The following is a 16,736-nucleotide window of genomic DNA, read 5'->3' on the forward strand; positions in this document are numbered from 1 at the left end:
GCAGGGCAGGAAAAGACCCAGCTGGGGGCGGGTGGGAAAAAAGAAAGAGGAGAGAGATGAAATAAAATAAAATAAAATTACGGGAAAGATTAAACTCTTGCCCTGTTTGGTTACTGATCAAATCCATCAAACAGTTCAGGGATTTGTCCATCCGTCCTTGAAAAACAGTTCTTAATATACAAAAATGGTCAGCACATGCGTTTTTTGTTTTGATTTTGAGGGTTGGTCTTGGTTGACATTGAGAGACAGGAATTTCTCACTTTTCATCCTTTCCCTCCTGTCTTAAATTTCATCTCCTCCGGAGTTTTCTTATTTCATTTTATTTTTTCATTCATTCTTTCTTTGCTTTCATTTTTTGGCCTTTTTATTTTTCGGTTGGTGACACAGTAAAAAGAGCGGAAGGTTAAGAGTTAACAAGTTTTTATGGGAAGGGAGGGAGGGGACATATAGGTGTGTAAGTGTGTGTGCGCACATGTGTGTGTGTGTATGTGAGAGAGAGGAGACTTGCGTGTAGGATGGACTTCAGGATTGGCCAGCAAGTGTGTCTTCGACGAGGTGGGTGGAAGAGATTGGATAGATGGTAGCCCAGGCGGCTCGAGGGAAAGTTCGGTGCCACCTGCAGCTTGGGAAAACAGGAGTTATGGGACAGGTGGGTGAAGAATTTTAGAAGAATTTAAGGTGAAGAGAGGTGACGTCGTTTTGATATTATAAAAGCAGGGTGGGGGGGAGCATCATTAAAATTTAGGAGGCATCTTCTTGAGATGTTTGCAGCAGGTTGGAATGTGGCTGAAGACGTACATAGAGGGACCCGTCCGTCGGTAGCACAGGAGGCGGAAGACTCAGGAATAGAAGAAATAGGTGGATCGGGACTCTGGAGGATGTCGTGAGCTGCCAATCTTGTGGGATCTGGCCTCAGGATCTTGTGATCTGGGAGACAGGAGTGGGGGAAGGTAGGGAATTAGCATCTGTGGAGACGCCTGAATGGGACAAAGGAGAGAGCAGTTCAGTGTGATGAAAAGCTAGGAGAAGAACATCTACAACAGCCAGTGTTGAGTTGGGTACCCTCTAGAAAGCTTAGTAAGGACCAAGGCATCCCCAAGGGATGGGCTGTGTTTGGCTCAACCTCTGGTGGAAGCAGAGTGACATTTGGAATAAAAATTGGGGATGGGGACTCGTGCCCTTGAAGTCCGCTTGGGGACGGGATACGAGGGAACCCCTTCTCGAGAAAGCTTCCTGGCTGGCAGTGAGAAACGGGGCAACCTGGGTCGGAAATGGACCTCGAAGGACTGTTTGGGTGGAAGCAGAGGGGTGGTCCTCACGGGCCTCCGCCCACCCATAGGTTCGTTCGCTAGTCAATCTGTCTCCGTCGATGGCGGTACAGCATCCATCTCTATAAAGCTAGTAGTGTCGTAGAGGTAGCGTTACTTTTTGGATTGGAGTCCGAGTGAGGTAATTTGGATTCCTCTTTGGCAAACACCGAGGCGGTTGCTGTGGTGGAGCCGGCCTTGCGCCGGTGAGCACTGGAGCGCAGGTGGGCTCCCAGTGCTTCCCGGCCGCTCACGAGCACCTCGCAGGCCAGGCAGTGGTAGGTGCACACAGGCACGCGCAGGGGCGGTGCCGGTGCCTGGCGCCCAAAGTAGCAGAGCGCGGCTTGATGGGCAACGGCCGCCCCCTCGCTCTCAAAGGCGGCCTTGCACTGGCGACAAAGGTACTGGTGGGTCACGTCGACTGTAGAGATCCCGGGGGCCTCGGACACCTCGACGGGGGGCTCAGGTGTTGGCGTCGGGAGCAAAGGGCTAGGCAGCAGCCCCATAAGTGTCTGAGGTATGACCGGATTCATGGGAAACAGCCCCTTCTTCATGCCGTAGAGCTGCTGAAAATATGCCCCAGGCAGTTGCGCTCCAAAAAGAGAGGGGGCAGCGGCAGCCGCGGTAGCCGCTGCTGGCAATGGGAAGGGCAGAAACTGGCCTCCCAACAGGGCCGGCACCGCAGCCTTCAATGTCTTGAGGTTCTTCAGTGTGGCAGTGGAGGACAAGGAGGGTTCCTGGGCTGGATTTGAAGTCGGTTCGGCCTGAATGTCAGTGGGAGTGGTCTCGGGAGCAGGAATAGGAGCAGGCTCAGTTAAGGGGACGACCTGGCCAGGATCCGATGGCAGATGCTGAGGTAAGGAGAGGCCTGGCTGACAGGTGGCCATAGGGGAGCTCAGGATCCCCGCAGAAGAAGCAGGCATGCCTGTTTGAGTAGGAGAGAAAAAAAAGATGAATCGAGGGCAGCTTCCATCTCTCTTTGGGAAAATGTATCCTTTCTAAAATCACCTCCTCCCCTCCCCCCACAGTTGAAATTGCAGAACCATCATCCTGCCCTTGCGAGTTGACCCATTCCACTTCTGTAGCATCACGGCCACCTCCTCTGAAGCGGGAGGCCACCTGCCACCCTCGATGCCAAAATAGAGGGAATTGTAAAACTCCTCGGCTCTCTGCATATCGCCCCCCTCCCCATCTCTCTTTCACACACACACATACACACACACACAAAACAGCGAAGATGTCAAGGAAGGACGGAAGGCATGGAAATGATGATTAGTGAATCCTGGAAGGAAACCGGGAAATAAAAATGTGGTCCGCCAACCTTCCAGGTCAAATGTGCATCGGAGCGGATTTTGGAAATGTCGGAGGGCTCTGTGGAATATCAGAGGTGTTCCTGGAAAGATCAGAATGGGGCATTCCTACAGCAGGGAGGATGTCATACAGTAAGCGTACAATATAGTACATTGCATAGTACAGTACGTTGCACAGTACAGTACGGTACGTTGTACAGTTAAACCCGCCATTCCACTCAACCCCAAGGCTCTCCAACTACCTACGGATGTCCACCATTCTACAATCCCACTCACCTGGCACAAAAGGGGGCTTGGTCCCATGAGAAGATGGCATGGCTGTAGGAGTTACCGGCACGCCCAGCCTGGTTGGGGAGGGTGCTCCTTTGTCTGACACCAGCTCGTAGCACTTGCTCTCGCTCTTGAGCTGGGATCTGATGGCCTCCTTTAGCCGAGCTAGGTGGCCGCGAGAAAAGAGGTGCCCACGACAAGAAACGTAGAAATCGTACTTGACTTCACAGTAGCGGCATTCAGATTGAGCCCGAGCAGCGGAGGGGGCCTCATCACCACCACTGGTCCCGCCGGAGGCAGCCTTGGCCTTTTTCTCTTTCGCCCGCGCATTCTGAAACCACACCTGAATCACCCGTTTGGGGAGTCCTATCTCCTCCCCCAGCACCTCGCATTCCTGCATGGTTGGAGTACGGTAGACCTCATAACATGCCTTCATGATCTTCAGCTGTACGCTGGACATTTGGGTACGATACCGTCTCTGCCCCAGGGAATCATGATACTCTCCAGAACTTCCATCCATCATTCGATTCCTCTGGCTGGAGAAGTCCAGGTCAGCTGAGGAGGTAGAGGAGGAAGAATCGCTCAGCTCTCCTCCCGACAAGCTTCGGTCTTCGTGCTCCTTAGATAATTCTTCTTCCACCATTTCTTCCTGGATCTGTGACTCCATGACAATGTCTGACTTAGTTAGAAGGGGCTGCAGGTTAATCACAGAGAGGTTGGGTGTGAAGGACCCACCATAATGAATAGGGGCATCCCGTGGTGCAGGGTTGAACTTTGGGAAAGTGTTAATTTGTGCTGGTAGGAGCTTGCTGGTTGGGGTGGCGGTGCTGGTGTTACACCGAAACTGGCCCTTTCGTTCACGGGCTCTTGTGTTCTGGAACCACACCTGGACGACTCTCTTTTTCAGTGCAACTTCTTCAGAAATGCAGTCAAGCATTTTCCGGGTGGGGTTCGAATCTTGCATGTACCAGCGGTAGAGAATCTCCAGTTGTTCGGGCAAAATGGTGGTACGCAGACGCTTGTCACGGGGAGGTTCGTTATCCCCCCCAGCAACGCTGGCTGTTTCACTTCCAGTGGGAGACAAAGTCCCATCTTCGTGTTTTCGCTTCTGTGCCCGGGAAGGATCTGGTTGGACCAGGCGGTCACCAAATACTAAGGGAGTCATGTCAAGGGGAGGTTGAGGACCCGTCGAAGCCAAAGGAGGGCCAGCTGCTGGGAGGTGACTAATGCGGTGGATATTCAGGAGGTCACTGCTTGAAAAAAATTGCGGTGCATTGATCACAAGGATGGCTCTTGGAGATGTCTGGGGGTACAGAAGGGGTGGGCTGCTCTTCTTCCATGGGTTTGTCTCCAGCACCATCTGTCTTCATATCCCCACCAGGTCCCAAGATTTCTCGTTTCTCATCCCCTTCCTCTTCCTCCTCCTGCTCCTGCTCCTCCTCTGGACCTTCATTCTCTTCCTCATCTCCTTCCCCCTCATCCAGCTGATCATTGTAACACTTCTTCAGGTGGCGCACCAGCTCAAAGATGCAGCGGAAGGCTGTCCAACATTTTTTGCAAGCCAGCTGCATGGCAGCGTTTCCGCAATTGCCCGTGCTTGCTTCGTTCCCGCCACTCTTTCGGGCTTTCTGACGCGCGTTTTGGAACCAGACCACGATGACTCTATTGGACAATCCCAAAAGGGAAGACAGACGCTCCACCTCACCATCTTTGGGATAAGCGCTTGACTCAAAGAAGGACTGGAGAGCCTGAGACTGGAACTCAGTGAATTTGGTACGAGAGAAACGCCGGGTTGTAGGGAAGCTACCGCGGGCCAGATCCAGGACTGACGATGCGCTTTTGCCTTCCTCTTCCTCCCCTCGAAACCACAGAGACTTCAGGCATTCAGGAGGTACACACGGAGTCTCATTTTCTGGTGGGGGCACAACCACCGGCATGGGTTGCATTAAAAATGGAGGACAGAGAGAGGGAATCTCCAGCTGTATAGATGGTTGCGTCACAGTGACGGTAGTATTCTCCATGGCTGCGGCAGTGACTGTTGAAACTGCTGTTGTGGCAGTAGTGGTGACCGCAGTTGTCTCAATTGGGAGTACAGATGGAGGGGGAGGATACATACTGTCATAACTTTTCCGGAACTGCGCAGCATAGCGACTGAGCGCTTCAAAGGGCAGGAACCGCCGGTGAATGTGCTCCTCGTGGGTTTTCAAAATGAGCATGTTAGAGAACTGTTTCCCACAAGTGCCGCATTGCAGTTTGCCCGCAGGGGGACGCAGGGGCATGGTAGCAGGTACAGCGGCAGCTTGCTTGCCCTCGTTGTACTGGATCACTAACTCGAAGCCAAAATTCTCCAGGAGGGCTTTGGCTGCTGTGCGAGAAACCTCATTCCCTGCTTGACTCCCATCTACTTCTTCCCCTTCGGTCTCTTCAACTGCCTCTGCCTTGGAGCTACTCGCAGCGACCGTGGGGGGCGGTTCTTCTTTGGGGGGCAGGGGTGGAAGCAGGACAGGTGACGAGGTTGGGAGGGCCAGGGTTGGAGTGGCTAAAGCCAATTTGGGGGCCACCTTAAGATCATGTAAATAAAAAGGGAGTAGCAGCTGTTGTTGTTGCTGCTGTAGCTTAAGAAGGGATTCCGGCACCAGAGGAAAGGGGGGCAACAGTGGTGGGGTGAAAAGAGGCGTAGGGAAGCGGGGCAGTTCTGCTGCAGGTGGAGTGAGAAATGGGAGGGCGGGCACCTGGATGCAGCTGGGGACCTCGGTCTCTAGAGGGGTCTCGTTGGCAGGCTCCAGTTCAGCAGGGGTCATGTCGGCCTTGCCTACAGCTTCCATCTTGGCCACGCGGGAGCGGGTCTGGTGCAACACGGAGCGCATGTGGATCTCCAAGGTGGAGCTCTGGTTGTAAGAAACCCGGCAGGTGGTACACTTGTAGGGTTTGTCTGAAGACGGCTGGAGAGTCCCGGGCGTGCCGGGTTCCCCGCGAGAGGACACAGACGGGTCCGCCGAGGCCTTTTTCATCTTGTGGAGGTGGGATACTGAATTGTAATGCACCAGCAGGATGTTCTTCTGGGTGAAGGACTCTTTGCAAATGGTGCACTTGTAGGGGCGGGCGGGATCCAAGAATTTATCCAAGGCGAAATTGGTTGCCTTGCGGTAGGACAGCGGGTGGCGGGAATCTGGATTAAGCAGGAGCGGCTGAGAGGACTCGAGGGGTTCCACGAGGACTGGTGCTGGTGGTTGCTGCTCTTCGGGGATGAGGTTCGGGTGCAAAAGTTCATCCTCTTCTGGCTCCTGAGGAGTGACGGCAGGAGGGGGAGGAGGAGGAGGAGGGGGTGGAGAGGCAGGAAGTTGCTTTTCCGCCTGCTCCTTAGGAGGTGGGGAGGCGGCGACAGAAGGTGGGGGCGTTTCAGGGGAAAGTACTGGCGGTGGAGAGGCTTTCTCCTCTATGGCAGGTGCTGTTGAAAAGAGAAGGAAGAGAGAGGGAAGAGGGTTAGGGTTAGCCTTGGCTAGTGGTGTCTCAGCCAGAGGGCAAGACAGCAGGCTAGAAACCAGGAAACTGAGAGTTATAGTTCTGCCTGAGGAATGAAAGTTAGATGGAGGACTAGCTGTTTCACTTTGGGCCAATCATCAGGAGACTGGGAGGAGTGAAAGCCAGCTGGGTGACTTTGGGTCAATCAGCAAGGGACATTGAGTTCTAGTCTCGCCTCAGACATAAATGTGGCTGGGTGAATTTGGGCCAACCAGTAGGAGACGGGATTCTAGTTCTGTCTGAGGCATGAAAGCTGGCTGGGTGTCTTGGGGCCAATCACCAAAGGACATTGAGTTCTAGTCCCGCCTCAGGCATAAAAATGGCCAATCACCAAGAGTTCCAGTTCTGTCTCAGGTGAGAAAGCCAGCTGGGTGACCTTGGGTCAGTTACTCTGTCAGAGCCCAGCTCACCTAGGGGGAAGAGGGAGAAGGAAATACAGTGACACCTCATGTTACGAACTTAATTGGTTCCAGGAGGAGGTTCGTAAGGCGAAAAGTTCGTAAGACGAAATAATGTTTCCCAAAGGAAACAATGTAAAACAGATTAATGCGTGAAAGAAAGAAAAATCACAAAAACGGCGCTCCGCTGGGTGCCGCCACTTGGCTGTCACCTTTTGAAACAGCCGGGGGCTTCTCGGTGTCCTCCCAAATCCAAAAAGTTCGGCAAAGTTCGGGTACGGGTTCGGGAGGCCGCCGAGAAGCGCCACTGCCCAGCTGTCACCTTTGCAGAAGAGCCGCGTATCCCAATGAGGAATTCCATGGGTGGAGCTTTGACGTCACGAAGACGTCCTTCCTGGAGTCCACGTTTTGGCTGGCCAGGAAGGAAAGCTCCGCCCATGGATTTCCCTATTGGGATTCCCCACCTCCGTTAGAGCCTCCCGACCGGCCGACAGCTCCACGCTCTTCTGCAAAGGTGACAGCTGGGCAGCAGGGCTTCTCGGCGTTCTCCCGAACCCAAACGCCGAACCCGAAATTTTGCCAAACGTCCGGGTTTGGCGTTCGGGGCAGCGGGTTCGTAAGGCGAAAAAAGTTCATAAGAAGAGGCACAAAAATCCCAAACCCTGGATTCGTATCTCAAAAAGTTCTTAAGACGAGGGGTTCGTATCACGAGCTACTACTGTATTAGGTATGTTTGCCACCTGAACTTTTAAATAAACAAATAAAATAAAATAATAAAATAAAAACAATAAGAGGGGATATAAATAAATGCCCTTCCTCCAGCAGGAGGCAGAAGTCATACACTCCCCCCACCCCCAACAGAGGCCAGAGCCAATGTAAAAGAAATGCATTTGCTTAATTACTTTTAAAGGTGACGGTTCTGATTTTGGTGAACGTCTAGGATTGATCCCTGCAGTTTTCTTGACAAGAGCCCACCCCTACGCCACCCCCGGAATGATTTGCCATTGCCTGCTTCCTAGGCCTAGGGGAGACCTGACTCCAGCCCGTTTTTGTGCATAAGGCGGGACTAGAATTCACAACCTCCTGATTTGTAGCCAATGGATGGTCCTTAAGTCGAGGCCTGCCTGTAAAATAAAATAAAATAAGTTGCAGAAGAGAAGAGAAGATGGAAAAAATAGGACTAGATATATAAATAAGATCAATGTATACGACCGGGCTACAATAAATATGTAAAATAGTTGTGTAATAGGTTGTGAGCACAATAAGAAATGCAACACAGATTTGCCACACAAATGTCCAATGTTTTTAAATCTCTTTGTTTAGTGTGTCATGTTTATAAATAAAACTTTTTTTTATAAAAAAAAAATAAAAAATAAAGATGGAGAAAATAGAATAAGTTGAGGAAAATAAAATAGTAGAAGAATAGAATGGAACAGAATAGGAGAGAATAGAATAGAGAATGGAATAGAATAAGAGAATGTAGGGAATGGAACAGAATAGAATAGAATAATGGAAAATGGAATAACGGAATAAAAAATAGAATGGAATAGAATAGAAAAGAGAGCAGAGCAGAATTAGAATAAGTTGAAGTAAATAAAATAGAATAAGTTAAAAAAATAATAGAATAGAACGGAATGGAATGGAACAGAATAGAACAGAACAGAATAGAAAATATGGAATGGAATGGAATGGAATGGAATGGAGCAACAAATCAGTTACCAATAAAGGGGCTTGGGGCATCCGGTCTGGCCGCTTGCTCTAGGCTGAGGGTGCCAACTGGTTTGGGTGGGTCAGGAGGAAGAGGGACCCCGGAAACAATCTTGGTGGCAAAAGTAATTTCAACCGTAGTTGCCTGAAGCAGAAACAAAACATAATTTTAAAAGGGTACCCCCCTCCCCACCCAAAAATGTTCCCCATCAAGGCTTAGCCAACAAATTCCCTTAGATCCCATGAAGACGGGCACCCATTCAACAGGTTGAGCTTCTCTCCCCGGGTTCAGCAGGCAGAGAAACTTCCCCGAAGGATTGAACGGGGGGGGGGATGGAGGGGAAGGAGGGCCCCATGGCCCTTGCACCCACCACCAGTAGCAGCTTCTCCACGCATTCGGGCACCACATTGTGAACGTGGCTGAGATGGAAGTGGAGGTTGGCCCGGCCGACCAGCTGCTCCTGGCACAGCGGGCAGTGAAACTTGGGCTGCACGGCATGCTGGGAGACGGTGTGTGCCCGCACGGCTTCGGCCGATTGGTCGACGTAGTTGCAGTAAGGACAGCAGAAGACCTGGGGTGGCGGAAGGAGGAAATAGCGGGAAGAATTAAAATGGAAATGGGGAGGAATTAAAAGCGAGAGAGCGCCAAAACCTCCAGGATGGGTTCAACCGTATAAGGATACCACCAGCACCCCCGAAAAAAGGATTGGCACGCCTCTTTTCCAAGATATATTGGTGGCAGAGGCAAAAAAAGCCAAAATGGCGGCAGCAATCTGTTGTATGCACACCAGGCATGCACAATTCGAACAAGCTGTGACAGTCACTGTTGTGCCAGGGCTGCCAAAGTTGGTGACATTAAGACTTGTGCACTTCGATTCCCAGAATTCCTCAGCCGGGAAAAGAGGGAGGGAGGGAGGAAGGAAAAGACAGAAGAGGAAAGAAGGAAGGAAGAAAGAACAAAAGGAGAAATATAGAAGAGGAAGGAAAGAAGGAGAGGATAGAATAGGAAGAAAGGAGGGAGGGAAGGAGAAAAAATAGAAGAGGAAGGGGGAGAGAGAGGGAAGGAAAGAAGGAAGGAAGGAAGGAAAAGATAGAAGAGGAAGGAAGGAGAGAAGTATAGAAGAGGAAGGAAGGAAAAGATAGAAGAGGAAGGGAGGAAAGAGATGGAAGGATAGAGGGTGGGAGGAAGGACATATAGAACAGGAAGAAAGGAAAGAAAAGAGAAAAGAAGGAGAGAAAATATAGAAGAGGAATGAAGGAAAGAAAAAAGGATGGACGATGAAGAAAGGAGAGAAAAGTTTGAAGAGGAAAGAGGGGAGAAAAGAAGATAGAAGAGAAAGGAAAGGAGGGAAGGAAGAAAAAGAAGAGGAAGGAGGGAAGGATGAAGGAGGGAAGAAGAAAAATAGAAGAGGAATGGAGAGTGGGAGGAAGGAAGGACAATATAGAACAAGAAGGAAGAAAAGAGAATAAAATGGGAAGGAGAGAAAGAATATAGAAGAGGAACAGGTGGAAAACAGGATAGAAGACGAAGGAAGGAAGGAAGGAGAGAAAAGATCAAAGAGGAAGAAAGGAAAGAAGCAATAGAAGGAAGGAAGGAGAGAAAAGCAGAGGAGAAAGGAAAGAGGGAGGGATGGAAGGAATTCTGGGTTATTCTTAATCCACCACCCAAGAAGCAGGATTAAATTGGTCTTTTTGCCAAATTCGGAAATCCAATTACAGTTATCCCAAACCCTTCTAGACAAGAGCTCGCTTTCTTTCTTTCTTTCTGTCTTTCTTTCTTTCTCTCTCTCTCTCTCTTTCTTTAAAAAAAAAAACCATTCTCAAAACGAGCGACCCGAGAGATGCTTTGAATCTGAACAAAAGCAGAGAGAAAGGCACCTCGGCGTGCTTTGTTTAACAAACCGTGGAAGTCCGCCCCCCCTACACAAAAAAAGAGCAAACCAGGCCCATCATCCCCAGCCCCTGCATCCCACACACACACACACCCCTCTAAGCCCCAGACTACCCACCCACCCTGGCCCTAAGCAGGGCTCCAGAAACGGAGAATCTGAGCCGTTTTTCAAAAACCCTTTTTTGATGGAGCTCCTGCTATTAAGTCGGTATAAAACTCCAATCCGTCATTACCATTTTTTTTTAAGGGGGAAAAGAGAGAGAGAGAGAGAGAAAAGAGAGGAGGGGGGAAAAAAACCTAGGTTGGCAGGCAAAGTGTGTCTGGCGGTCCCCATTATTAACCTCCTCCGTTCACACTTGACTGCACACAATTGTCGTTGCGTGGGTGAATCATCTCTCTTCGCCCACCCACCCTACTGCCTCCGCCCGACGACACGCTAATTAATTTTGGAGTTTTAATTCAGAAACATTTGCGCCCCTGCCGAAGACTTGGGGGCCTGTGCATTTGGAGAAAGGGGGCAGCGTTGGATGTGGGTTTAAGACGAGGCCGCCTGAAATTTGGGTGGGAGGCAGGCTTGCGGGAAGGGGGCAGGGGGCAAAGGCAGGGAGGGGTGGCTGAGCTCCTTGGCTGTTCAGATGCCACCCATAGCCCCCCACCCACTTCGTTAACACAAAATCTAAACGAGACTGGTCCAACTCACCGTAATATCCCCCACACTGCCAAAACATGCTGCTTCGGTCTCATCGGAAGCTGTTAGGAAGAAGAGGGGGGGAAATCACATTTTGTTAGGAAGGAGGGAGGGAGGGAGGAAAGGAAAGGAAGGAAGGAAGAAAAATAGAGGGAAGGAGGAGAGAAGGAAATATAGAAGAGGGAGGAAGGAAAGGTAGAAGAGGAAGGACGGAGGGGAATAGGGAGGAGTGGAAGAAGAGGAGGGAGGAAAAGAAGAATAAAAGGGAATAAGGAGGGAGGGAACAAAGAAAGGAAGGAGGAAGGCAAAAGGAACAAAGGGGAGAGGGAGGGAAGGAAGGAAAAAAGAAAGAAGTGAGGGAGAAAAAAGGAAGAAAGGTGGGAGAAACGGGAAAAAGAGAAAGAAAAGAAAGCCAATGATTGAAATTTGCTTGAATTTGGAACGGTGGGTACTGGGGAGAGATTGGGGCATATAATTCTCATTATCTCTCTCTCACACACACACACATACACACACTGAGCTAGTCCTCGATTTATGACCACAATTGAGCCCCCAAATTTCTCTTGCTAAGCGAGACGCTTGTCAGGTGAATCTTGCCCCACTCTGCAGCCTTTCTCGCCGCCGTTGCGAAGCAAATCACCACAGTGGTTGTCAGTCACCCGGGCGTTAAATGAAACTAGCTCCCCCCGCTAACTTTGCTGCTCAGGAGGTCGCAAACAGGGAACGCTTGGCACCTCCTCCTGCCCTTCAGTTGCCCGAGTGTCCGAATTTTGAATCACGTTAGGTCAGTGCAGTCACTTTAAGAACGGCCACTATACGAACCGTGGCACATTGAGGATTCATTGGACAACTGGGCAACTTGTTTATTATCAAGGGCGGCAATTCGGTGAACGACTGCGGGGCAAGCAAGTTTGTAAATTGGGGTCAAAGGCACAAGTGGTCTCCCTTCGTAATGGAAACTTTGGGCTCCAGTATGATCGTTTTAAGTTGAGGACTATTTGCACTGGGCACGTGGCTTGCGTAACCCACAAAGTTACTCACCGGCTATCCGTGGTTTATTCTGCTTTTCTTTTTCAGGTGTTAAACTATCCGGAAGAGATTCCTTTCCTGGAGATGGCGAGAAGAAGACAGGAAGAAAAATCAATGAAAAAAGGAGGTGCTCTCCCAAACAGGAAGTCCTCGCTTTACAACGGTTCATTTTAGCAACCCTTGGAATTTACAACGGCACTGGGGGAGGAAAAAAGGGACTTACTACCAATATTCACCCTTACGACCGTTGCAGCAATCCCCAACGACATATGATTCACATTCGGATTTGCTTGCCTTTTGCGACCTCCTGACAAGCCAAGCCAAGGGGGGTTGGAGAAGCCGGGTTCACTTAACAACCGGGATTCCTAACAACCACTACAAAGATTCAGTTAACAACCGGGATTCCTAACCACTGATGTGGTGATTCAACTTAACAACGGTGTTCCTAGCATAACAAGTACAACGATTCACTGAACCACTGTTACTGAGTTAAGAATTGCTGGGATTCTCTTCACGAACATGGCAAGGAATGTCATACAACCGGGCAAAAACCTCACTTAACCAAGGTCTCACTGAGCGACATAAATGCTGGGCTCCATTGCAGCCGGCAGTCAAGGGCTTGCCAGTGGTGGGTAGTTTCCCAATGGGCTCCAAGTACTGTTTTCCCCAATCTTCCTGGGCCAGGGAGTGGACAACTGACCTGTGTTTGCGCCCACCGTTCTATGTTGACAAACTGAATTGCCCTTTATAGAGGTTAAGATGTCTTGCATCCTTGTATTTTACCCAAGACCAGAAACTCAAAATAATGCCAAAAAAAGAGGAGGAAAAAGATGGGAGAGAGAGAAAGAGAGAGAGGGAATTCCACCCTCCAGGCTGTGAAAAACCCAAATGACGCACGATCCAAGCCTTTATCCTCGTCAGCGACTAATTAAACTCTCAACCCGAGCGGGGATCATTAATATCGAACGGGGCTAGCCTCCCTGGCCGATAGACATGGCCTCACCACCATCAGCAACTCAATTAGCGCGGCTCGATACACCCGCCGCAACGCCAAGACCCCCGTTTCTCACTGACAAGGGGCCCAATATGTACGGTGCAAGAATTTCCCGCACCCCTAAACCCTTCCCGGGATCGTGTCCCATTCCCATCACGGCTGTAGGCCCGGATTGCTACGGCCGTTCTCTGCGTCCGTCCGTCCCTCCAGTTCTTCCGCATAGAGGTGAAAGGCCTGGCCAGTGGGGTTGTGGGCCATCACCCTGCTTTCAATCATGCATTGCCTAATGGCGCCCCTTCCCCTCTATATATGTATTTTTTTAAAAAAGAAAAAACCCCGTCCTGCTGATCCCTATTGATTTCCTGTGCCAGGTAAGGACGTAAGGTCAGGCGGATCGGCAAACCCATAAATCTGGGAAGACGGCCAATTGCCATAGCTCGGAAAGGGTTCCTCCGGTGTGGGAGGACTGGGGGAAGGGAGGTGGGCAGGTGGGTGAGTCGGCAGCCTCGGCTTGGTGGGGGCAGGGAGAAATATATATATCTCTTTCCTTCCCCGCCACCCCCTTCTCCCCTTCCAACTTCTCCCCGGCTGCTGTGGTCCGTACGTATCTCGGTCTCATTTCTCTTCTCCTTCATTCTTCCCGCAGGTTGCTAAGCAACCTCCCCCAGTATCTGTCATAATCCATTATGAAGCTGGGTGTGCATGTGTGTGTGTGCAACGAGAAAAGGAGGAGGAGGCTGAGCGGGGGTTGGCAGGGAGGAGGAGGAAGAACGGGGACGTACTGCGCTCGGCGGGGCCGCACTGCGAGACGCAGACTCAAACATTCAGCAGGTTTAAGAAACCGCTACTCTCTGGCTTAAGAAATTGACTCTGACTTTGTCAATTCCTACCCACTCAGGGTTGAGTTGGCGTGCCCCTTCTGCAGACCTCTTCACAGTGTGGTTGTGTGTCCTGCCTCTCTCCCACCCTCCCAATCTACACACACACACACACATATATCAACATTTCACACATCCCCACCCTTCGGACTCAACATGCCTCGACAGTCCGCCGTGCGATCCCACCCGCAAGCTGAACGGCGGCTTACCTGCGGAGTTGGCGGGCACAAAACAGACATATCTTTCAAGGCCCAACGTGCCTTCGCCGTTCTGCAGCAGCTGGAGGCGCCACTGGCCATGAGCCTCACGATGGAGAGGCGAGCGGAGGTGCTGGATCATGGCCAGGCGGTTAGGCGAGTCGATGTTACACAGGAGGCAGCGGAACTGTGTGGGTTTGGCGAGGGGCAGGGATACCGAGGCAGACTCCATCTCCAGAAGCAACTAGGGGCGAAACAAAAAGAGGTTCGAAGAAGGGAGAAGAGGACACGCCTGTGTCTTCCTGGTCTGCAAGCCTAATGGGACCACCAATATGCGGTCATAGGTTACCTTGTGGTCTCTCTTCCCCCGTGCCTTTTTCCATACCCTCTTGGTATTTAAACCTATTTGTAAGAGGCCTTCATCCGTACCTTTTTTTTAGAATATTAGGGTTGAAAGGCACCTCAGAGGTCTTGCAGTCCAACCCCTCCAATCAAGCCTGTACCCATTCCGGACAAATGGCTGTCCAATCTCTTGTGTAACAGCAACAGAGTTGGAAGGGACCTTGTAGGTCATCTAGTCCAACCCCTGCCCAAGCAGGAGTCTCTTCACCATATTCCGACAAATGGCAGTCCAATTTCCTCAATCGTTGGAGCTCTCACAAGTTCTTGAGGCGAGCTGTTCCACCGGTGAATTCTTCGCCGCTGTCGGGAAATTTCTCCTGGATTGTGTTATCTCTCTTTCGTGATCTGTTTTTCCAAAGGACCAGAAGCAACAGATTGGAAACTAATCAAGGGGAGAGGCAACCTGGAATGAAGGGGGGAAAAACCCTTCCTAACAGTGAGGACAATTAACCAGCGGAATGACTTGCCACCAGAAGTTGTGAGATCTCCAAAACTTGAAGCTTGGGTAGCCTTATCTGGAATGGAACGGGGTCTCCTTCCAACTCCGATATTCTGTTATCTTCCTTATCCTGCCTTTGGGTGCTTTGGAGAATAGATGGACTCCCTCTTCTTTGTGGCAATCCCTGAGATATTGGAACACTGTTATCGTGTCTCCCCTGGTCCTTCTTTTCATCAAACTACTGAAAGAGTAGTAGATGCTTGGAACAAACTTCCAGCAGACGTGGTTGGTAAATCCACAGTAACTGAATTTAAACATGCCTGAGATAAACATATAACCATCCTAAGATAAAATACAGGAAATAGTATAAGGGCAGACTAGATGGACCATGAGGTCTTTTTCTGCCATCAGACTTCTATGTTTCTAAACTACACATACCCCGTTCCTGCAACTGTTCTTTGTATGTTTTAGCCTCCAGTCCCCTAATCATCTTCTCTACACTTTATTCTGGGGTTCCAGTTAGGGACCTCTGCCGTACCCCTTCAGGGACATCTGCTGCACCCCTTTTCAGTTACACTTGTCCAGGCAGTCCTCGACTTACGACCGTTTGTTTAGTGATGGTTGGATATTACAAAGGAGCTTCCCTCCCCCCCCCCTACATAGATGACTGTTGCCACCGCGAGTGTGTGGACTTTAACTCCCAGAATTCAGAGAGGCTTGGCAACTGACTCGCATTTATGACGGTTGCCATGCCCTGGGATCCTGCGATACCCGCCCCCACCCCCCTTTAGTGACCTTCTGAACAAGCAGTGGGGAAGCTGCGTTCACGTAACAACAGTGTTACCAATTTAACAACTGCAGTCATTAATATGGGAAGAAAAACTGGGCAAAACTGCATACCCCTCCCTTAGCCACGTAAATTGGCTCAAAATTGGGCAAAACCCCCACACATGCCTCCTTTAGTGACGTAAATCCGTCGTGGCCGTTAAATCGGGGACTACCTGCACTGAATATTATTCTCAAAATTCTGCTTTTCGCGGCATCTTTCCCCAAAATTTGGTACCTTGTAACCTTGCAATGCTTCCTGGTGGCCGGTGCCGGCGACGTGAAGCTGGATTTTTTCCTTGCTGTTGGTCTCATATTCACACAGGTTGCAATGAAGGTGGAGGGGAGGTCCCAGAGGGAGCTCCACCCCCAGGTGCGCAGCTAAGCTGCCCCCTTCCCGCAGATGAGCAGCCAGCTGGTATTTCAAGGCGTGCTTGTCTGTCTTCAGGTGAAGCTGGAAGTTGGCTTTCAGTTGGGTGCCGTAAGCACAGAGCCGACAACGGTGAAGGTCGCCAGAGATTTCTTTCCATTCCATCTCCGGCAGGGAGCGCGGGGTGGAGGCGTGCCGGAGCAGGCTATCCAGACTGTCGGTGCTGAAGACTTGGCACACCAGACAGCTGAACAATCTCTGGGGGGACAGCAAGTCGGGTCCAGACGGGACTGGTGGCGAGGACGGGGGAACAGGTTCCGGAGAGAGAGAGGCGGGGGCTGCAGAGACGAGAAACAAAGTGGGGACGTGGATTTCACATTCTCGTATAGGGCAGTGTCTTCCTACCGCGAGAACTTTCCGACAGGTGGACTTCCCCTCCCAGAATTCCCCAGCCAGTACTCCTGGCTGGGAAATTCTAGGAGTTGAAATCCACCCTCTTGATAGTTCCT

At 50.7% G+C, this 16,736-nt stretch overlaps 1 protein-coding gene across 1 annotated transcript in view; it reads right to left on the reverse strand.

Annotated features, from left to right (window-relative positions):
• Positions 1–304: 304 nt before the first annotated feature.
• ZFHX2 (zinc finger homeobox 2) overlaps positions 305–16,736 on the reverse strand; it is a 43,896-nt gene continuing 27,464 nt past the window's right edge. The window contains 9 exon segments of the mRNA XM_070767062.1: positions 305–2,232; positions 2,894–4,148; positions 4,150–6,335; positions 8,527–8,659; positions 8,886–9,086; positions 11,106–11,155; positions 12,135–12,200; positions 14,204–14,435; positions 16,096–16,565. Of these exon segments, the coding sequence (XP_070623163.1) occupies positions 1,391–2,232; positions 2,894–4,148; positions 4,150–6,335; positions 8,527–8,659; positions 8,886–9,086; positions 11,106–11,155; positions 12,135–12,200; positions 14,204–14,435; positions 16,096–16,565 (5,435 nt within the window). The 3' untranslated portion in view covers positions 305–1,390.

The sequence above is a fragment of the Erythrolamprus reginae genome, chromosome Z, assembly GCF_031021105.1.
Source record: "Erythrolamprus reginae isolate rEryReg1 chromosome Z, rEryReg1.hap1, whole genome shotgun sequence".
In the NCBI taxonomy this organism is placed as follows: Eukaryota; Metazoa; Chordata; class Lepidosauria; order Squamata; family Dipsadidae; genus Erythrolamprus; species Erythrolamprus reginae.